At 41.3% G+C, this 24,167-nt stretch overlaps 1 protein-coding gene across 1 annotated transcript in view; it reads right to left on the bottom strand.

Moving 5' to 3' along the window:
- The window catches only part of ATRN (attractin), a 201,269-nt gene that overhangs the window by 5,427 nt on the left and 171,675 nt on the right, over positions 1-24,167 (bottom strand). The window contains exons 26-28 of the mRNA XM_055432398.2: positions 18,005-18,083; positions 13,574-13,681; positions 5,068-5,182 (exon numbers count right to left, since the gene is read on the bottom strand). Coding sequence (XP_055288373.2) covers positions 5,068-5,182; positions 13,574-13,681; positions 18,005-18,083 — 302 coding nt within the window. The remainder of the gene's footprint in view (positions 1-5,067; positions 5,183-13,573; positions 13,682-18,004; positions 18,084-24,167) is intronic.

The raw sequence follows: 24,167 nt of genomic DNA, 5'->3' as shown, positions 1-24,167 counted from the left end.
TGTTATAGCAAAGACAGAGCCAGAAGCTTTGGGAGTCCAGAGAAGGGCACTGTTTAAAATGGGGTAAATCCTAGTCACAGCCAGAAGTAAAGAAAAGATATCCAGATTGGAAGGGAAGAAAACTGTCATTATCTGCACATGATAAGACACTATATACAGAAAAACCTAAAGTCCCCACCAAAAAACTATTAGAATCAATACATGAATTCAGTAAAGTTGTAGGACACAAGATTAATACACAGAAATCTATTGCTTTTCTACACACGAATAAGGAACTACCAGAAAGAGAAAGCAAGAAAATAATCTTGTTTAAAATCACATCAAACAGAATAAAATACCTAAGAATAAACTTAACCAAAGACTTTTAATCTGGTAACTATAAACCATTTACAAAGGAATCTGAAAATAATACAAAGAAATGGAAAGGCATCCCATGTTCTCGAACTAGAAGAATACTATTAAAATGTCCATACTATCTAAAGCAATCTACAGAGTTAAGGCAGCCCCTATCAAAATAACCATGACATTTCTCACAGAACTATAACAAATAATCCTAAAATTTATATGGAACCACAAAAGACCCTGAACTGCCAATGCAATCTCATAAAAAAGAAGAATGAAGCTTGAGATATCATGCTCCCTGACTTCAGACTACACTAAAAAGCTGCTGCTACTGTTACCAAGTCAGTTCAGTTGTGTTCGACTCTGTGCGACCCCATAGACAGCAGCCCACCAGGCTCCCCCGTCCCTGGGATTCTCCAAGCAAGAACACTGGAGTGGGTTGCCATTTCCTTCTCCAATGCATGAAAGTGAAAAGTGAAAGTGAAGTCGCTCAGTCGTGTCTCACTCTTTGCAACCCCATGGACTGCAGCCTACCAGGCTCCTTCATCCATGGGATTTTCCAGGCAAGAGTACTGCAGTAGGTTGCCATTGCTTTCTCTGACACTGAAAAGCTAGAGTAATCGAAACAGCATGGTTTCCCCATAAAAACAGACATATAGATCAGTGGAACAGAATAGAGAGCCATGAGAGAATAAAGAATAGAGAATAAATTCATGCATTTATGGTCAATTAATCTATGACAAAGGAGGCAAGAATATACAATGGAGAAAAATCTGTTCTATACGTGATTCTGGGAAAACTAGACAGCTACATGTAAAAGAATGAGATTAGAACATCTCCTCACACCACATATACAAAGACCAAAGTGTTAAACCTGAAACCATAAAGACCCCAGATGAGAACATAGGTAGAACACTCTTTATATAAATTGCAGCACTATTTCTTTGGATCTGTCAATAAGGCAAAAGAAATAAAAGCAAACATAAATATGTGACCTACTTAAACTTAAAAGTTTTTTTTTTTAACTTTCCTTGAAACCCTGAGAAAATGAAAAGACAACCTACTGAATGAGAGAAAATATTTGGAAATGATATGACCAATAAGGGGTTAATATCTAAAATATATAAACAGCTCATAAATTCAGCATCAAAAAACCAAACAACCCAATTAAAACAATAGAAGACCTGAAAAGACATTTTCCAAAGAAGATAACAAGCAGCATAGAGATGGCCGACAGGCACATGAAAAGTTGCTCAACATCACTAATCGTAAGGAGAATGCAAATCAAAACCATGATGAGGTATCATCTCTTATCTGTCAGAATGGCTACCATCAGAAAGACCACAAATAACAAATGTCAGTGAAGATTTGGAGAAAAAGGAACCCTTGTATATTGTTGGTGGGAATGTAAATCAGTGAAGCCACTGTGGAAAACAGTATGGAATTTCCTCAAAAAACTAAAAGTAGAACTACCATATGATCCAGTAATTCCATTCCTGAGTATACATCCAAAGAAAACAAAAATATTAATTTGAAAAGATACATGCACCTGAATGTTCACAGCAACTGTCATAGCATTATTCATAACAGCCAAGATATGGAGGCAACCCAAGTATCCATAAATAGATGAATGAATATAAAGATGTGGTGTGTGTATACACACCCACCTACACACACACAAACACAATAGACTACTACTCAATTATAAAAAAGAATGACATTCTGCCATTTGCAATAATATGAAAAAACCTAGAGATTATTACACCTAGTGAAGTCAGAGAGAGAAAGAGAAATACTCCATGTTTTTACTTATATGTGGAATCTAAAATAAGAGAACAAACAAATACATATATAATGAAACAGACGCACAGATACAGAGAACAAAGTGCTGGCTACCAGTGGTGAGAGGGAAGGCAGGAGGGGCAAGACAGGGGTATAGGATTAAGAGATACAAATACTATGTATCAGATATAAGCAACAAGGTTATGCTGTACAGCACAGGAAAATGCAACCATTCTTTATTTAAAAAATGGTTTTAGCTACAGAAGAATGGCTTGGATGCGGGAGTAGGGGGCACGGGGGCTGGGGCTGTGATTTTAGAGGTCAAGGGTAGAAGAAGCTGACTACAGGGGAGAGATGGCAGCTGAGAGTAGGTTGGAGATGTGGTAGAGTAAATAAACCAAAGTGGAAGAGCGAGACTCTAGATGCAGGACTAGCAGAACTTGCCCATGAATTATACATAGAGAGGTGAGGACTGCCTAGGATGACTCTTTAGTTTCTGACTTGAGCAACTGGCTAAATTCCTCAGTAAATGAACTCCTTTATTGAGATGGCGATCAAATGACCAAACTGGTTGCAAAGACGCAAGCTCCATTCTGGACATTTAGGTCTGATAAGACCTTGAAGCACAAGTGGACAGGTCATGTAGGCAATCTAATAACTGAGTATGAAGCTTGGTGAAGAGAACAGAATTAGAGATATGAACCTGGGAAAGACAGAAGGTAGAGGTCACTTAATACTGGGGAATATGAACTCACACTGAAAGAGAAAAACAGCCTTGATTTGGCACAAGGAACCTTAAGGTGCAGAGACTGGAAAGGAGACTAGCCATTATTTTTTAATAACTTTAAATACAGTACAGTCTATTAAAAATACTGGAGCACACCTGAAAGGCTAATATAATCTTGTAAAACAACTATACTTTAATAAAAATAAATAAATAAAATGGGGAAATAGAGAAGGGGGTGGCAGAGATGGCCCCATCCTACTGGTAGTGAGCAAGTCTTCATCAGATTGGGACACATCAGTGAGCAATTCTTCATCAGATTGGGACACATCAGGCAAAGTTTGGAGCAGGGAAGGCCACAGTGTTGCAAGTCTGTCACCCCTACACCCCCAGCACCTTGCCCTCGGGGAGCACCAGTCAATGTCTGCTTAGCTGGGTGCTGACAGAAGACACTGCTCCAGAGCATCACATCAACAGGCCCTTCTGCCTTTGACATGGACAAGGCCAAGTTAGGGGCTCAACTCACAGAAATCCCTCAGTTCAGTTCAGTCGCTCAGTCGTGTCCGACTCTCCGTGACCCCATGAATCATAGCACGCCAGGCCTCCCTGTCCATCACCAAATCCCGGAGTTCACTCAAACTCATGTCCACAGAGTCGGTGATGCTAACCAACCATCTCATTCTCTGTCGTCCCCTTCTCCTCCCGCCCCAACCTTTCCCAGCATCAGAGTCTTTTCCAGTGAGTCAACTCGTCGCATGCATCAGTCCTTCCAATGAACACCCAGGATTGATCTCCCTTAGAATGAACTGGTTGGATCTCCTTGCAGTATGAGGAACTCTCAAGAGTCTTCTCCAACACCACAGTTCAAAAGCATCAATTCTTCGGCGATCAGCTTTCTTCACAGTCCAACTCTCACATCCATACATGACCACGGGAAAAACCATAGCCTTGACTAGACGGACCTTTGTTGGCAAAGTAATGTCTCTGCTTTTTAATATACTATCAAGGTTGGTCATAATGAGGGCAAATCAAGCCATTCCCACTTATGAAATGAAGACAATAAACCCTGACCTGGTCATGTCTAATGGCCTCCCTCATGAGAACACCACAGACCCAGACCTGAGGCCTGTAGGATCATTGTGACTGAAAGCTGTCTAAAACATTTCTATTATTTGAGGCATCCCTTCAAAGTATTCCATGATCAGTCAAGATACTTCCCAAACTGTATTCCACATTTCCTTTGTGTTAACAGTAAAATAATGTTTATCTAAATTATGATTCATGTATTTGATGGAGTAGTGTAAAAGATGGGCAAAATATTATATAGCAAAAGCTATAAAAATGTTTTAGTTACATGAAAAAAGAAGAATAAAAATAAGAGTTATACAATCACTGCAACTAAATTGATGATAAGGGCTGGGAAGGAAACAGAACAGTGAAAACAGGTGCTACAGTAATGCTAGAAATACCAATTTGAGAACCACTAGCTTGAAGGAGTTAGCTGGAAGCCATGGGAGTAAGATGACTGAGGAAGAGTGTATGGAGCACAGAGGGAGAAAGCCTACAGTTAAGGGACAGTAAAGAAAGAGAAAGCAAAGAAATAACACAGCCAGTGGGGAGGAAGCATTGGTGGCAAAGGAAGGTTTGGCTGGAAGCATTAATACCACTGGCAGGCTAAGGAGGCTGATGAAGTGAGGAGATCCAGATATTTTCCAGGAAGGAATGGTGACTTCAGAAAGAGGGGTTAAGGAATAAAGGGGCAACGGGATCATCTCTCCAAGTCCTCACAATGACACGAGGCAGGAACTACAGGTATTCCTCGTATTATTGTGCTCACAGATACTGTGTTGTTGCTTTTTAAAAAAATGAAGGTTTATGGCAACCTTGCATTGTCAGATAATAGCATTTTTTTAGTAACAAAGCATTTTTAAATTAAATGAATGATGAACCGTGTCTTTTTAGACATAATGCTATTGCATCTCAACAGACTACAGTATAATACAGACATAACATATGTACAGTGGGAAAACAAAAAATTCGTGTGACTCCCTTTCTTGTGATACTTGCTTTATTGTGGTTTTCTGGAACCGAACCTCCAATATCTCCTAGGTCTGCCTGGATGCAACATCACTGTTACAACCAAGTTCCCTATGAAAAAGAAGGAGACTTCACGCATCTAACACATAAACCTCATTTGTCAATAACCGTCATCTACTCACCGGACTGCCCAGGAGGAGGGATTCCGCCGAGGCCTCGAGGGAGCCTCACAAACACAGAGAGGACAGCAGCTTTGTTGCCAAAACACGGCTCCAGGGCAATGGGCTTGGGAACAGTCTGGTGGAAGAAAACAAAGAATCACCTAAAATGGTGTTCCCTAAGAAACACCTTCATAGTCTTTACATGTGATTTTTAAAGACACCCCTTCATTAGTTTCTACTGTTATGAAACATCAAACAAATAACAAACTTTGGAGCTTAAAACAGCACCTATTTATTATCTCAATCTTTTAGGTCAGAAGTCCAGGTGAGAGCTCTGTAGGGTTCTCTGCTCAGGGATATAGGTCCTATTTATGTCTTCTACTATCAGTTCTGGAAAGTCACTCAGTCATGTCTGACTGTGACCCCATGAACTGTACAGTCCATGGAATTCTCCAGGTCAGAATATTGGAGTGGGTAGCCATTTCCTTCTCCAGGGGATCTTCCCAACCCAGGGATTGAACCCAGGTCTCCGCTGCAGGCGGATTCTTTACCAGCTGAGCCACTGAGGAAACCCAAGAATACTGGAGTGGGTAGCCTATCCCTTCTCCAGCAGATCTTCAAGACCCAGGAATTGAACCGGGGTCTCCTGCATTGCAGGTGGATTCTTTACCAGCTGAGCTATCAGGGAAGCCCCATCTCAGTTCAGGAAGAATTCTCAACTCTATCTCACAAAGGTTCTGAGGGTCTCAGATCTTATCTTCAGAAGGTGGAACTCAATTTTTCAGCTGGGTTCCACTCCTACCAGGAGGCCCTGGGGAAGGACCAGCTTTAAGACTCATTCAAGTTGTTGGCAGAATCTAGCTCCTCCAGGCTGTAGGTCTGAAGTCCCCATTTCCTTGCTAGCAGTTAGCCAAGGGCAACTCTTCTTTTGGAGGCCACTCATATTCCTCTTCACAAGGTCTCTCCAGCATGAAACCAGTGATGGTGCTCAAGTACGTCTCATGGTTCCTCTTCTGCCACCAGTCAGAGAAAGTGTTCCCTATATTTTAATGTCAACTACCCTCAGACTTTAAAAAAAAACAATTTAGCTGTGGCTCTCAGGCCCTACAGCATGCAGGCTTCAGTAATTGTGGCTCATGGGCTTAGTTGCTCCACAGCACGTGGAATGTTCCCATGTCAGGGATCAAACCCATGTTCCCTGCATTGGGAGGTGGATTCTTATCCACTGTGCCATCAGGGAAGTCCACCCTCAGACTTCACTTCTGCAAAATCTCTTCACAGCAGAATCTGAAGTAGTGTTTGATTGAATAAATAGGAGATAGGAATCTTAGGGGCCATCTTCAGAATAATGCCATCAGTTTCTTCAAACTGGTTGAAGAAACTGCAGCACAGGGAAATGACTAGATGAGTAAAACGGCCGAAGGAGTGAAACCACTTATGACCCAGGTGGGAGATGACAGTGCCCTAGATGAAGGTGATAGCTAACAGTGGTGGAAGTGGTGGCACAGTAGTCAGGACATAGTTTTGAAGATAAAGTAAAAAAGACTTGCTGATACATGGGCTGTCCAGTGCGGATGAGAGCAAGGACATGTCAAGGATGATTTTGGCCTGAGCAACTAGAACATATTGAGTTGGGGAAGTTATGCCAGAGGTGCAGGTGTGGGGAACAGTCTCCTGTTTTGAACACGTTAAGTTTGTTCAGATGCTTATTAAGACATCCAAGTGGGAATACTGAGCCAGCAACCTGATATATGAGTTGGACACTCACAGGAGAGTTTGAGTGGCGAGCTCAGGGTGTTTACATCCACAATGGATAAAAAGATTGCTATTATCTGAATATTCATGTACTCCCAAAATTCATGTTAAATTTTAACACCTAATGTTAATATTTGGAAGTGAGGCCTTTGGGAGATGATCAGGTCATGAGGGCACAGCCCCCATGAATGGGATTAGTGCCCTTAGAAAAGAGACCCTGAGAGCTCCCGCACGCCTTCTACCACATAAAACTACAGCTAGAGGGAATTCCCTGATGGTTCAGTGGTTAGGACTCTGTGTTTACACTGCTGAGGGCCCAGGTTCAATCCCTGGTCGTGCAACTAACATTCTGTGCAAGTTGTGTGGTATGGCAAAAAAGAAAAAAAATTACAACTAGAAGGTGCCATCTATGAACCAGAAAGCAAGCCTTCATCAGACACTCATCTGCCAGTACCTTGATCTTGGATTTCCCAGGCTCCAGATCTGTGAGAAATTAATTTCTATTGTTTGTAAGCTACCCAGTCTCTGATATTTTGTTGTTAACAGCCTGAACAGACTAAGGCAATAACTAAAGGTGCAAATGTAAAAGATGTGAGGAGAGGCCCAAAGACTGAGTCTGATGACAGCTGCCCACTATTAAAAGATGTTGGAAGATGAAGAGGGCTGACGAAGAATAAGCAGCATGAACGGCCAGGTGAGTGTGTGGGTTCTTGACAAGAAATTCTAGACCACGTTTTACTGGCTGTGCTGCAGGCTGCTGAGTGTGACAAGAGGTGTTACTAAGGCTTGTCTATTCTTCTCTATTCCACAGATTATCACTATTTTATCAGGACAACATTTTCTTAGATTTACATAGGTTTCTCAGCTGATTTACTCACTACTAATTCTTTTCCCACCCTCCTGGGGTAATTTTCCTCCTTTCTAGCACATCCTTTATGTATTTCTTTCATACAGGTTTGTTGGTGGCAAGTACTCAGTTTTTCCTGCAGTCTGAAGACATCTTTATTTTGTCCTTGTTCTTGAAAGGTAGGTACTGGGTACACTATTTGAGGCTGGCAGTTCTTCTCTTTCAATACTTGTAGCATCTGAGAAGTCAGCTGTCACTCTGTCATTCCTTTGTAGTAAACTTTCCCCCCCTAGTTATTTTTTCATGTGGTAAAATACACATTACTTTGCTAGCATGTGAGATAAGTGTAATTGTGTGGTAGTTTGAACATTCTTTGGCACTGCCTTTCTTTGGGATTAGAATGAAAATTGACCTTTTCCAGTCCTGTGGCCACTGCTGAGTTTTCCAAATTTGCTGGCATATTGAGTGCAGCACTTTCACAGCATCATCTTTTAGAATTTGAAATAGCTCAACTGGAATTCCATCACCTCCACCAGCTTTGTTCGTAGTGATGCTTCCTAAGGCCCACTTGACTTCGCATTCCAGGATGTCTGGCTCTAGGTGAGTGATCACACCATCGTGATTATCTGAGTTGTGACGATCTTTTTTGTATGGTTCTTCTGTGTATTCTTGCCACCTCTTCTTAATATCTTCTGCGTCTGTTATGTGCATACCATTTCTGTCCTTTATTGTGCCCATCTTCCTTGGTACCTCTAATTTTCTTGACGAGATGTCTAGTCTTTCCCATTCTATTGCTTTCCTCTATTTTGCACTGATAACTGAGGAAGGCTTTCTTGTCTCTCCTTGTTATTCTTTGGAACTCTGCATTCAGATGGGTGTATCTTTCTTTTTCTCCTTTGCCTTTAGCTTTTCTTCTTTTCTCAGCTATTTTTAAGGCCTCCTCAGACAACCATTTTGCCTTTTTGCATTTCTTTTTCTTGGGGATGGTCTTGATCACTGCCTCCTGTAATAGTCACAAACCTCCATCCATAGTTCTTCAGGCACTCTGTCTATCAGATCTAATTCCTTGAATCTATTTGTGACTTCCACTGTACAGTCATAAGGGATTTGATTTAGATCGTGCCTGGATGGTCTAGTGGTTTTCCCTACTTTCTTCAATTTAAGTCTGAATTTTGCAACAAGGAGTTCATGATCTGAGCCACAGTCGGCTCCCGATCTTGTTTTGCTGACTGAATAGAGCTTCTCCATCTTCGGCTGCAAAGAATATAATCAATCTAATTTCAGTATTGACTATCAGATGATGTCCATATGTAGACTCTTCTCATGTTGTTGGAAGAGGGTGTCTCTCTTTGGCTCCGTCACTTCATTCTTTCTGGAGTTATTTCTCCACTCTTCTCCAGTAGCATATTGGGTACCTATCAACTTGGGAGTTCATCTTTCAGTGTCATACCTTTTTGCCTTTTCATACTGTTCATGGGGTTCTCAAGGCAAGAATCCTGAAGTGGTTTGCCATTCCCTTCTCCAGTGGACCACATTTTGTCAGAACTCTCCACCATGACCTGTCTGTCTTGGGGGTCTGTACATGGCATGGCTCATAGTTTCATTGAGTTAGACAAGGTTGTGGTCCATGTGATCAGTTAGATTAGTTTTCTGTGATTGTGGTTTTCATTCTGTCTGGCCTCCGAGGCATAAGATGAGTGAGATTGCATTCATCTCACATGCTAGCAAAGTAATGCTCAACATTCTTTAAGCCAGGCTTCAACAGTACGTGAACTGTGAAATTCCAGATGTTCAAGCTGGATTTAGAAAGGGCAGAGGAACCAGAGAGCAAATTGCCAACATCTTTTGGATCATCAGAAAAGCAACAGAGCTCCAGAAAAACATCTACTTCTGTTTTACTGAATATGCCAAAGCCTTTGACTGTGTGGATCACAACAAACTGTGGAAAATTCCTAAAGAGATGGGAATAACAGACCACCTTACCTGCCTCCTGAGAAATCTGTATACAGGTCAAGAAGCAACAGTTAGAACTGAACATGGAACAACAGGCTGGTTCCAAATCGGCAAAGGAGTATGTCAAGGCTCTATATTGTCACCCTGCTTATTTAACTTATATGCAGAGTTCAGTTGCTCAGCTGTGTCCAACTCTTTGCGACCCCATAGACTGCAGAACACCAGGTTTCCCTGTCTATCACCAACTGCCGGAGCTTACTCAAACTCATGTCCATTGAATCGGTGATGTCATCCAACCAAGCCATCCTCTGTCATCCCCTTCTTCTCCTGCCTTCAACCCTTCCCAGCATCAGGGTCTTTTCAAATGAGTCAGTTCTTTGCATCTCGTGGTCAAAGTATTGGAGCTTCAGCTTTACCATCAGTCTTTCCAATGAATATTCACAACTGATTTCCTTTAGGATTGACAGGCTGGATCTTCTTGCAGTCCAAGGAACTCTCAAGAGTCTTCTCCAACACCACAGTTCAAAAGCATCAATTCTTCAGCGCTCAGCTTTCTTTATAGTCCAACTCTCACATCCGTACACGACTACTGGAAAAACCATAGCTTTGACTAGATGGGCCTTTGTCGGCAACGTACTGTCTCTGCTTTTTAACATGCTGTCTAGGTGGGTCACAGCTTTTCTTCCAAGGAGCAAGTGTCTTTTAATTTCATGGCTGCAGTCACCATCTGCAGTGATTTTGGAGCCCCAAAATAATCACGCCTCTCACTGTTTCCATCATTTCCCCATCTATTTGCCATTAAGTGATGGGACCAGAATGCCATGATCTTAGTTTTCTGAATGTTGAGTTTTAAGCCAAGTTTCTCACTCTCCTCTTTCACCTTCATCAAAAGGCTCTTTAGTTCTTCACTTTCTGCCATTAGGTGTCATCTGCATATCTGAGGTTATTGATATTTCTCCTAGCAATCTTGATACCAGCTTGTGCTTCATCCAGCCCGGCATTTTGCATGATGTACTCTGCATATAGGTTAAATAAGAAGGGTGACAATATAGAGCCTTGATGTACTCCTTTCCTGGTTTGGAACCAGTCCGTTGTTCCATGTCCAGTTCTGTTGCTTCTTGACCTGCACACAGATTTCTTAGGAGGCAGGTCAGGTGGTCTGGTGTTCCCATCTCTTTAAGTATTTTCAACAGTTTGATGTGATCCATACAGTCAAAGGCTTTGGTATAGTCAATAAAACAGAAATAGATGATTTTCTAGATGTTTGGACTGCAAGGAGATCAAACCAGTCAATCCTAAAGGAAATCGGTCCTGAATATTCATTTGAAGGACTGATGCTGAAGTTGAAGCTCCAATAATTTGGCCACCTGATGTGAAGAACTGACTCATTGGAAAAGACCCTGATGCTGGGAAAGATTGAAGGCAGGAGGAGAAAGTTTCAAAAGAGGATGAAATGGTTGGATGGCACCACCGACTCGATGGACATGAGTTTGGGCAAGTTCCAGGAGTTGGTGATGGACAGGGAAGCCTGGTGTTCTGCAGTCCATGGGGTCACAAAGATTCAGACATGACTGAGCAACTGAACTGAACTTAAAACACACATAACATAAAAAGCATTATTTTAACCTTTTTTTTTTAAAGCACTTTCTTTGGCTGCATCATGTCTTAGTTGTAGCAAGCAAGATCTCTGGTCTTTGTTGCAACAAGCGGGATCTTTTAGTTGTGCCAATTGAACTCTTAGCTGCACCAAGCACATTCTTAGTTGAAGCATGAGGGACTACTAGAGTTCCCTGACAAGGGATGGAACCCAGGCCCACTGTATTGGGAACATGGAGTCTTAGCCACTGGGCCACCAGGAAAGTCCCTATCTTAAACCATTATTTAGGTATACGTTTTAGTAGTGTTATATGGTGCAACCATCACCACCATCTATTTCCCAAACTCCATCTTGGAAAACTAAAATTTTATATCCATCAAATTGCAACTCCCCCTTCCTTCCTCTCCCCAGACCTTGGCAACCATCATTCTATTTTCTAGGAATCTGACTACTCAAGGTAACTCACATAAGTGAAATCATACAGAGTTTGTCTTTTTGTGACTGGCTTCTTTCATTTAGCATAATGTCTTTAAGGTTCACCTATGCTCATATATGTAGCATGGGTCAGAGTTTCTTTCCTTTTTAAGGATGAGTGAACCTCCATTGTATGCATATACCATATTCTGTTTATCCATTCATATGTCAATGAACACCTGGGTTGGTTCCAACTTTTAGCTACTATGAATAAAGCTGCTAAGCACATGGTGTATAAATACATCGTCAAGACCCTGCTTTCAATTCTTTAGGGTATATACTGAGAAATGGTATTGCTAGATCGTACATAATTCTATTTTTGCTTTACTGAGGAAGAGAAATACTGTTTCTCACAGTAGCTGCATCATTTTTATTCCCACTAACAGTACACGAGGGTTCCAGCTTCTCCACATTGTACTGATCTTTCTCTGTCCTGGCTAATTTTAAGATGTTCTCTTTGTCTTTGGAGTTCCACAGTTTCACTATGATAAATCCAACTGTAGTTTTCTTTCTCTTCTACCTTTCCTCTGCTTTCTTTCCTTACTCTTGCTTACATTTTGTTAGAGTCTGAATAATTATGTCTCCCATCAGTTCTGGAAAATTCTCAGCTCTTTGAAAGCTGCCTCTCCTCCATTCATTTGTTCTAGGACTGTAATAATACATATGTTCAGTTCAGTTCAGTTCAGTCGCTCAGTCGTGTCCGACTCTCCGCGAGCCCATGAATCACAGCACGCCAGGCTCCCTATTCTTATTATCTGTCATATTTTTCCATCTTCTCGTCTCCTTGTTCTACATTCTGTGTAATTTCTTCAGAGTCATCTTCCAGTTCAAACGCTCTTTCCTCACTTGTCTCTGATGTGCTGTTTAACATGTAATCTGAGTCTTTAAAAAATTTCAACTACTGTAGTTTCCATTTCTCTAACAGTTCCATTTGGTTCTTTTTCAGGTCTACTTGGCCATTCTTGACTCTTATGGCTTTCTGATCTTTATGATTCCATCTTTCGGTTCTTTAAACATTTCATACAGAGCTATATCATATTCATTAGATGTCAATTCTGTTGTTTCTGCTGATTCTTACTCATAGCTTTTCTCTTTCGTCCTTGGTGACCACTGATTCTGTGGTCTTGATCTGTGGGACTCCTACATAGCTGAATTGGGTCTGTTTTTCCTCAGTCGGGATCCACATCTACTTCAGCTGAGAGACATGGTATCTTACCAATCTAGAACCACTTTAGACCATGCGTGGTTGTGGTTTGGGTTCATAGTTTATTTCTTTCTGGAGGAGGAAAAGGAAAACAATCCCTGGAAATCTCACATACTTCCTGTGAGGTCAGTAATGCTTCAGTAAGTATGTTAGGACATACATGCACACATACACACATATACATAAATATATGTGTCTGTGTATATGTGTCTGTGTATATATATCGCCATAGACATATACTTGTTTCCTAAAGGTATCTGAACTATTTCATCATTTTGTTAAAAGAGAGACTTATTATTTTCTTCACAAAGGTAGAGGTGTTAGAATTCTTTATTTTCCACAGAATTCATAGTCAATTATGACTTTTCCCCCTTTAAAAAAATCCCCTAAATACTTATAAAGGACAATGGTTCATTTTCAAGTTTTCAAGTTATTATGCCACATAAAACTTAATACCATACAAATTATTTAAATTTTAAAATTCCATGAATATAAGACTGCTTAACAATATGAAACAAATACTGGAAAATAAAAGCAAAAGAATACCTGAAAGTTTCAGTGTGCTGACTTATTGCTAAGAAGAAACAGAGAGGACAAAGAAAGAGGTAACAGAATGAGGCTCTTGCCCTCTCTGGTTCCTCAGACTGAGAAGCATGAGGTTTGATAAGTTACAGGGACTTTTGAAATACAATCTTACCTTTATACTCCCCCCAATAAGATCAGGAGGCTCTTCATCTGTTTCCAAGGCAACATTTACAGAGGCAAAGGGACGACTGGCCATCTGCTGCATCTCTCGAAGAAGTTGCTGATGAGTAATACAGCAACCATTAATGCAAAGAGTACTGAGGGGATTTATTAGAGAATACTACATATTAAAAACAGCTCATCTTCCCTGATTCAAACAAATCAATTCTGAAAGCTGGGGAAACTGGACATGGACCAAGTATTACCTTTTTAATTTTGTTGACTATGATGACAATATTGTTGTTATAGTAAAGAAAAATTCCTTATCTGTTAGAGATATATATTAATGTACTGATGGATATAATGCTATGACACCTGCTTGTTAAGTACATAAATTATCCTATTTCCTCATATTTTTATTACTAGATTAAAGCCAGGCTTTCTTTTTTCCCGCTGAAACTTGGACCAAATACTTACACAGAAACAAAAACTATCCTTTGTTACACAGTATTTAGCAACTGAAAGAGCGCTTTATTCAGAGAGGTGGTATAAACTAAACACATACAAAACATGACGTTTTGGAGAGCAGAGGGACAAATAAGGGCTCTGGATTCAGGTAGGCTTGGATATGAATACCTGCTCCAACTCTTTCCAGCTGTGTGATGTTAAAAAGTTATTTAAAGTTTCTGGGCCTCAGTTCCCTCCTCTCTGAAATGGGGTTTTAATCCCATAAAAGTAGCAGTAGGATTAAATGAGATGCTTTAACTAGCCCAGTGCCTAGCTTATGGTGTGTAGTCAATTATATATCATTAGGGATATCAGAGATTTGGGCATGTCACTGAAGCACATGCTGTGGAAGACAATGAGGCCTTACTTAACTACTTCCTTGAAACTATTTTAGAGACAGAATCTTGGGCTGGATAGATCATGGATATGTTTTAGAATGGCATTTCTGTTCTAGAAACAGAATATTCTGTTTTAGAAGGGCATTTTTAACATTAAACATTTTGTTAAATATCAATAATCATATGCCGACATCACACAAAGCTATTAGTCCATTTACTCAACAAATATATATAACAAAAATCCTCCTCTAGATTCTGTGCGAAGTGTGGAGTCACAGTGAGACAGAGTGCCTACCCTGCTTCTAGTTCCCAGTCTAGTTCCTTTATGACAAGTGCAGGAGATAGTGAGTAAAGGCTCTTTAAAACAGGGCCTGGTATGTAGCAAAGACTTAAGCAGTATTAGATGCTATTATTTTTGTTGCTATAAATAATATCAAATCATTCCTCTACAGTTCTAAGAGGGATAAATCATGAATGATATTTTAGAAAAGATGAAATATATTCTGAATGGACAGGTTCACAGGAACAGAAAAATTTTAAATCACAAAGGTAAAAGTTTAGTTTATTGGTTGATCAACTGCGTAATTAGCATATTTTTTTTTGGAAACCTGTTTTCTATAAGTATACACCTCATTTTCTTTCATGTATGTTGCGATTATTTTCCAGTTGATTGCTTGTCTTCTACATTATGCAATTATTTTTACAAACTTTATGTTTATACATGTTTCTATGATGTTTCAATAATCTTATCTGAAAACAATAATTTTGTTCCCTTTCCAAAAGGGACAAAGCTTCTTATTTTTCCTTCTCTTTAGTGCAGAGTCTAGAACATCCAGAACAAAGCTAAGTGACTACTGGGACTACAAGATGGTTAGAAGAAACATGGCCTTTGAAGACAGAAGTCTTAAGTTTAAAACATAGTTTGGTGTCTTTAAACAACAGACTGGTTCCAAATAGGAAAAGGAGTGCATCAGGGCTGTATATTGTCACCTTGTTTATTTAACTTATATGCAGAGTACATCATGAGGAATGCTGGGCTGGAAGAAGCACAAGCTGGAATCAAGATTGCTGGGAGAAATATCAATAACCTCATATATGCAGATGACACTACCCTTATGGCAGAAAGTGAAAAGGAACTCAAAAGCCTCTTGATGAAAGTGAAAGAGGAGAGTGGAAAGGTTGGCTTGAAGCTCAACATTCAGAAAACAAAGATCATGGCATGTGGTCCCATCACTTCATGGGAAATAGATGGAAAAACAGTGGAAACAGTGTCAGACTTTATTTTTTTGGGCTCCAAAATCACTGCAGATGCTGACTGCAGCCATGAAATTAAAAGACGCTTACTCCTTGGAAGGAAAGTTATGACCAACCTTGATAATATATTAAAAAGCAGAGACATTCCTTTGCCAACAAAGGTCCGTCTAGTCAAGGCTATGGTTTTTCCCGTGGTCATGTATGGATATGAGAGTTGGACTGTGAAGAAAGCTGAGCGCCAAAGAATTGATGCTTTGGAACTGTGGTGTTGGAGAAGACTCTTGAGAGGCCCTCGTACCGCAAGGAGATCCAACCAGTCCATTCTAAAGGAGATCGATCCTGGGTGTTCATTGGAAGGACTGATGCTAAAGCTGAAACTGCAATACTTTGGCCACCTCATGCGACGAGTTGACTCACTAGAAAAGACTCTGATGCTGGGAAAGGTTGGGGGCGGGAGGAGAAGGGGACGACAGAGAATGAGATGGCTGGATGGCATCACCGACTCTGTGGACATGAGTTTGAGTGAACTCCGGGAGTTGGTGAACAGGGAGGCCTGGTGTGCTGTGATTCATGGGGTCGTGGAGAGTCGGACACGACTGAGTGACTGAACTGAACTGAAGTAACTGTGTGATGATGGGTAATTTATTTTGCCTCTCTGAGCATTGGGTCCTTCATTTGTGAAACAGGAGTAGTACCAGTAACTATTTCATAGGTTGCTGTAAGGGTTACTTAATATAAAACCTCTTAGAACAGTGCCTACAACTTAGAAATGCTCAAATGTCAGTTTTTTCTTTTTTTCCTGTCAGTTCTTAATATGACTAACTTATCTGGATTTTATTGGGTACAACCTTGAGTATTTTTTCATCATGAGTGATGTTGGTTATCTGGTTATTTCTCAAAGTGTTGAGGAGGTATTATTTTTGAGTTTACTAAGAGTTTTGTTTTTAAACTAGGATGAGTGCTGATATTAACAAATGATTATTGGCCACTACTGAAAGTTGAGTGTTTTTTTTTAACACCCACGGATATAACATATCCTAGTTGGTTCTCTGGTATGAAATGATCCCTTTACTACACAGTAAACTAGACAGTTGCACATTATAGTTATTATGCAACTGGTCTTTACTTTTTGGTGCTACTTTTCTCAAGTTGTGGTTTCAAGGTTTCTGTGCATAAAATGAATCAGGATTCTTTTAAGTTTCCCATCTTTTCCTTTACTCTGGAAACATTTATTTTTTTGGAAATAATTAAATCTCATAAACACCCAAGGAATAGACTATTATTATCTCCATAAACTCACCTCAAATTAAAACTGCCTGGGTCTAATATCCTTTGTGGAGAGAGTAATAATTCGACTCTCTCAAAATAATTTTTTGATTCCTTCCCTGGTACTAGTTTATGTGGTTTCTTACTTCTTTATTATACATTTGGATAACTTATTTTTTTCAGAATGTTGCATAATTCGTTGAGATTTTAAAATGTCTTAGTAATAGAGCTATTAAAAAAACCTCTGAATATGCTATCCACTGAATTTTTAAAATGATCATAAAGAGGATGCAACATTACCTCTATGAAAAAAAATCACCTTTACATGGGTCAGAAAAGGTGTCATGGCCCCACTGTTCATGTCATGAACAGTGTTGAGTGCTTGGGTATTTTGAATCTAGATATTTCTGTTCTCTAAATCTTTCTATAGATCAATTTTTATATAGAAAAAAGCATGAGTAGATATAGAAGATCAAAGAGCACAAAATCCAGATAATAGTGCACTTCTATTTAGCAACAATGCAAGACATGATGACTAAAAGGCAGAGTAATAACACATGTGAAAGCTTCAATAAACAGTTTTTGTGTTATAATTTTTAATCACGTTTATTTATTTGACTTGCCAATTATAAATATTTGTTTGACTTATTAATATTACTTTTGGAATGGAGCTCTGGAAATAAATCAACACTAAAAAATAAAACTCAGGCAAATAATCAGACACACATTTATCTTTCCTTGAATAATGATAAATTTTTGAGATGCTTAAATGGTTGATTTTATTCTCATTCTCATGAAAGGCTCCTGTAAAAGCTGTGCTTTACTAAGCCTTCAGATCTCCAGCCTGAGTTAAGGAATCAGGGTCTGGGAGAAAGGGTGAAACTGAGTCAATACAATCCTAAAACCTTCTTTTTAGAAAGTTAAAACCATGTGGTGCAGAATTAACATAGCTTCTATAGCACTAATTGAAGTCTACTGACCATGTATTACTATCACTACACAGCTAAAATTGACATGCTTAAAGGAAATATGAAGGAAAAAGCTCCTGTGGGGATTAATCTTTATTCACTGAGGCTTACCTCTCTACGTCTGGAAGCCCAACAACTTTGTTTGATCTTCCAAACCACAGCAGCCACCAGGAGCAAAGAGAGGAAACAACTGTAAGAAAGCAAAGTACTGAGTTATTACCCCAGCCCCCAGAATCAGCATGCTGTCATCCACACCTCAGGTCACTCAGGGACACAATCCCCCAGATACCCACTCCAAGCTCCTCTCTGCTGAGTCATCACAACCATGTCCTGGTTCAAAGGAAACAAAGTATGAGAATGAGCTTCCAACCAGTAGACAATACTATCTCCACAAGGCACTCCCAGAGGAGAGCCTTGACCTTCTTTCAGGCCTTTATCAGAATGACATACCATGGCTTATCCCAAATAATAAAAATAATTCTATCATAATTATAACCAGTAACAAGCATGCTATTTAATCAAATCAGCAAAAATTTACTGATAAAACCTAAAATCATGAGAAAAGTTAATTAGCAAAGTAACAATCAGCTTTTCATAAGGAAGATGTAAACAGAGAATAAACTTACATGTAATAATATGCATTCAAAGTAAATACATGTTTTATAAATAAAATAAAACAACTAAATTCAAGCCAACAGCTTTCTTAAAGATTAGCATAGAGTAAGTCCCAGTGGTCTTAGAACTGCAAATGATTTTAATGTTCTCTCATCAAAAGCTACTGTGACAGGAAAGAGAAAGACTGACTTCTGATTAAAAGGACTAATGAGTCTAACAAATAAACCTCTTAGGTAGCTGTTTAAATAATTTAAAAATTGGCATTTTCACTCATTAATTTGTACAGTGTACTGTTCCAGAGTGTTACAAGCAGATACAAGGCTATCTGCCCCTGCAGTCGGGTACTCTTTGTTGAGATCTGTGTTTGCAGGATGGGGTTGGCTTTGCAGAGGCAGCTTCAGAGCACATTGCTGAAGACAGGCCGTTCCAGTTGGCTGGTGACAGGCCCCCTAAGGTGCAAGAGGACTGAACTTCTGCCCTTTCAGAAATAGAAATTAAGTCTTTCTCAGCCCACCACTTTCCCGAGAGGCACATAGTTCAGACCCCTTCAATGGGTACCCTGGCAAAAGAGAAGCACCTCCACCCCCTCACCCAGATCACCACTCAGTGGAGAGTCTTCAGCTCCTATCTTGTTGGTCCCCTCGGCTGTGCTGACACTGATGATCCTTCCATCTCTCTGATGGTTTCTGTTTTTCTTTTTATACAGTACTTTATTGAGGCAGATCCTGTTCTAGGCTCATGGAATACATCAATGAACAGAACAAAGGACTACTTTCCCCATGGAGGCAAACAGTAAATAAAGTGAGCAAATTGTAGAGCATGTTGCTGCTGCTGCTGCTGCTAAGTCACTTCAGTCGTGTCCGACTCTGTGCGACCCCATAGACGGCAGCCCACCAGGTTCCCCCGTCCCTGGGATTCTCCAGGCAAGAACACTGGAGTGGGTTGCCATTTCCTTCTCCAATGCATGAAAGTGAAAAGTGAAAGTGAAGTCACTCAGTCGTGTCCAACTCTTAGCGACCCCATGGACTGCAGTCCGTCCATGAGATTTTCCAGGCAAGACTATTGGAGTGGGTTGCCATTTCCTTCTCCGATAGAGCATATTAGAAAAGAGTAAATACTACACAAATAAATGCAGAGTTCCAAAGAATAGCAAGGAGAGATAAGAAAGTCTTCCTCAGTGATCAATGCAAAGAAATAGAGGAAAACAACAGAATAGGAAAAACAAGAGAGCTCTTCAAGAAAATTAGAGATTCCAAGGGAACATTTCATGCAAAGATGGGCTCGATAAAGGACAGAAATGGTATGGACCTAACAGAAGCAGAAGATATTAAAAAGAGGTGGCAGGAATACACAGAAGAACTGTACAGAAAAGATCTTCACGACCAAGATAGTCACGATAACGTGATCACGGACCTAGAGCCAGACATCTTGGAATGTGAAGTCAAGTGGGCCTTAGAAAGCATCACTACGAACAAAGCTAGTGGAGGTGATGGAATTCCAGTTGAGCTATTTCAAGTCTTGAAAGATGATGCTGTGAAAGTGCTGCACTCAATATGCCAGCAGATTTGGAAAACTCAGCAGTGGCCACAGGACTGGAAGAGGTCAGTCTTCATTCCAATCCCAAAGAAAGGCAATGCCAAAGAATGCTCAAACTACCGCACAATTGCACTCATCTCACACGCTAGTAAAGTCATGCTCAAAATTCTCCAAGCCAGGCTTCAGCAGTATATAAACCGTGAACTCCCAGATGTTCAAGCAGGTTTTAGAAAAGGCAGAGGCACCAGAGATCAAATTGCCAACATCCGCTGGATCATGGAGAAAGCAAGAGAGTTTCAGAAAAACATCTATTTCTGCTTTATTGACTATGCCAAAGCCTTTGACTGTGTCGATCACAATAAACTGTGGAACATTCTGAAAGAGATGGGAATCCCAGACCACCTGACCTGCCTCTTGAGAAACCTGTATGCAGGTCAGGAAGCAACTGTTAGAACTGGACATGGAACAACAGACTGGTTCCAAATAGGAAAAGGTGTACGTCAAGGTTGTATATTGTCACCTTGCTTATTTAACTTATATGCAGAGTACATCATGAGGAACGCTGGGCTGGAAGAAGCACAAGCTGGAATCAAGATTGCTGGGAGAAATATCAATAACCTCAGATATGCAGATGACACTACCCTTATGGCAGAAAGTGAAGAGGAACTCAAAAGCCTCTTGATGAAAGTGAAAGAGGAGAGTGAAAAGGTTGGCTTGAAGCTCAACATTCAGAAAACAAAGATCATGGCATGTGGTCCCATCACTTCATGGGAAATAGATGGAAAAACAGTGGAAACAGTGTCAGACTTTGTTTTTTTGGGCTCCAAAATCACTGCAGATGCTGATTGCAGCCATGAAATTAAAAGACGCTTGGTCCTTGGAAGGAAAGTTATGACCAACCTTGATAGTATATTAAAAAGCAGAGACATTACTTTGCCAACAAAGGTCCGTCTAGTCAAGGCAATGGTTTTTCCCGTGGTCATGTATGGATGTGAGAGTTGGACTGTGAAGAAGGCTGACCGCCGAAGAATCGATGCTTTTGAACTGTGGTGTTGGAGAAGACTCTTGAGAGTCCCTTATACTGCAAGGAGATCCAACCAGTCCATTCTAGAGGAGATCAATCCTGGATGTTCATTGGAGGGACTGATGCTAAAGCTGAAACTGCAATACTTTGGCCACCTCATGCGACGAGTTGACTCACTAGAAAAGACTCTGATGCTGGGAAAGGTTGGGGGCGGTAGGAGAAGGGGACGACGGAGAATGAGATGGCTGGATGGCATCACCGACTCTGTGGACATGAGTTTGAGTGAACTCCGGGAGTTGGTGATGGACAGGGAGGCCTGGCGTGCTGTGATTCATGGGGTCGCGGAGAGTCGGACACGACTGAGCGACTGAACTGAACTGAACTGAACACAAATAAAAAGAAGGTAAGGGTAAGGAGGTTCAGGAGTGATGGTGGTACTCTAAAGAATGGTTGGAATGGGTGGACCTTAACTCTTGAGAAGGTGACATGTGAGTTAAGACGAGGAGGATGTGTGGGGAGATGGCTTGTGAAGGTCTGCAGAAATGTGCCTGGGCAACCAGGATCAGCTAGTGCAAAGCCCGAGGCAAGGATGTGCCTGGGATTTCTTGAGGAACCTCAGCAGGCTAGAGTGGGAGGGGGCAGTTATGCCAGGGATAAAGACATAGAGGTAAGAGAAGGGCAGATCATGAGGACCCTAAAGCCATCATAATGGTGTTGGTGTTTACTGAGTGAGATGAGCCACTGAAGGTTTTTGAACAGAGAAGTATCATGATTTAATTTATACTGAGGAGCCCATTAAGGTAGCAACTCAGAAATAGAAAGAATAGCAGTCTAGGTAAGAAATGAGGGTGGCTCAAACCAGGATGCGGAGAAGGCAATGGCAAGCCACTCCAGTGTTCTTGCCTGGAGAATCCCAGGGACTGGGGAGCCTGGTGGGCTGCCGTCTATGGGGTCGCACAGAGTCGGACATGACTGAAGCGACTTAGCAGCAGCAGCAAACCAGGATGATGGTAGCAGGGGTATGAAAAGTACTTTGGAATCTGGACATGAAGGTCAAGACAGTAGGATTTCCTGATGGGCTGGATGTAGGGTACGAAAGAGAGAAGTCAGGGTGTGGGGACTGAGGAACTTGTCATCAACCTATTCAGGGAAGATTCTGGGGGGAGCAGGTATGAGATAGCGGCAAGTAAAGCTTTAGACATGCTGAGTTCTGAGACATCTACCTGAAAGCTACGGGGAGATGTCATGAGTTGATATGTAAACCTGAGGGCTGGGTGTCAGGTCTGGGCTGGAGACAGCTTGATAGTCATCAGCAGACACGTGGTATTTGAAGTAATGAATCTGCATGAGGACATCAAGGGAATAAATACAAATAGAGAAGAGTGTCTTGAGGGTACCCTAACACTGAGAAGTTAGGGAGGACAGGAAGAAGTAGTAAAGGAGTCTGAGAAGAGTAACGTTCTTAGTCTTTCATGGTTTATATGCATAATCCTGCCCCGCCCCCACAATCCTGCTTTTTGTTCAGTTCAGTTCAGTTTAGTCTCTCAGTCGTGTCCGACTCTCTGCGACCCCATGAATCACAGCACGCCAGGCCTCCCTGTCCATCACCAACTCCCGGAGTTCACTCAAACTCATGTCCATAGAGTCGGTGATGCCATCCAGCCATCTCATTCTCTGTCGTCCCCTTCTCCTCCCGCCCCCAACCTTTTCCAGCATCAGAGTCTTTTCCAGTGAGTCAACTCATCGCATGAGGTGGCCAAAGTATTGCAGTTTCAGCTTTAGCATCATAAACACAAGAAGGCAGCAAACCTACAAGGAAGAACATGAAACAAGCGAGTTGCTCCAGATGCTGCTGATGCAGCTGAACCCAGGGTGGGCTCAGAGGCATCTCCTGGACTCCCCTCAACACAGAATTGTGAAACAAAGCAGCTCAGAAGGTCTGTGCCCTTTATTTCCGAGAGCTTCTGTCATAAATGTGGGCCTGTTAAAAATACCAACAACCCAGTTCCTTCCACCTGTACCAGCTTTTCTGAGACACAAACAGCACACCAACAGACAATGAGTATCCTTCAAAGCTGATACATGCATAGTTTCTCCTCGGATAACACAACAATGAAGAATTTACTAGTCATTTCAAAAAAGGTGGCACTTGCTGATACCCTCCTTCTTTTTTTCCCTACCACTAATCTGGGTACAGGTGGGGCTATGACTCAGTGTTTATCTTTCTGAAGTCCCTCTTATTAATGGTTTTCTATAATTTTAAATACATTTACAAATATAAGTTTTTAAAATGTTAGTCGCTCAGTCGTGTCTAACTCTTTGCGACCCCATGGACTGCAGCACACCAGGCTCCTCTCTCCATGGAATTCTCCAGCCAAGAACACTGGAGTGGGTTGCCATTCCCTTCTCCAGGGGATCTTCTTGATCCATGGATTGAACCGGGATCTCCTGCATTTCAGGAAGATTCTTTACCGTCTCAGTCACCAGCACAAACAAAACCTGTGCGAAACAGGATCTGGGAAAAGGAGCAGTGACTGCACAAGAAACTAAGACTTGCCTGTGAATGTTTAGGAGTCTCCAGTGGAGGAATGGGTCAGCAGTGGATTGCCATGGGGTCAGGGCAATGGCAGCAGCAGTCCTGGGAGGCATGGCATCTCGGTGTAAATCCTCTTGGAGGAGATCACCATTAGCCCTACTATAAAGCCTACGGCCCTACCAGAGACTGCAGACCCTAGGACTGGGCTGCTTCAGGTCAAACTACAGAGAGGGAGCACAGCCCCACCTATTAGCAGAAAACTGGATTACAGATTTACTGAGCATGGCCCTGCCCACCAGAGAAAAACCCAGTTTTCCCCACAGCCAGTCCCTCCCATCAGTAAGCTTGCACAGCCTCTTACCCTTATCCATCAGAGGGCAGACAGAATGAAAACCACAATCACAGAAAACTAAACAAAATGCTCACTTGGATCATGGCCTTGTCTAACTCAATGAAACTGAGCCACGCCATGCAGGGCCACCCAAGAAGGACATGTCATGGTGGAGAGTTCTGACAAAATGTGGTTCACTGGAGAAGGGAATGGCAAACCACTTCAGCATTCT

Source organism: Moschus berezovskii, chromosome 15 (genome assembly GCF_049115385.1).
Source record: "Moschus berezovskii isolate FMDL1 chromosome 15, NW_MosBer_1.0, whole genome shotgun sequence".
NCBI lineage: Eukaryota > Metazoa > Chordata > Mammalia > Artiodactyla > Moschidae > Moschus > Moschus berezovskii.
This window is presented reverse-complemented; position numbering and strand designations above follow the sequence as displayed.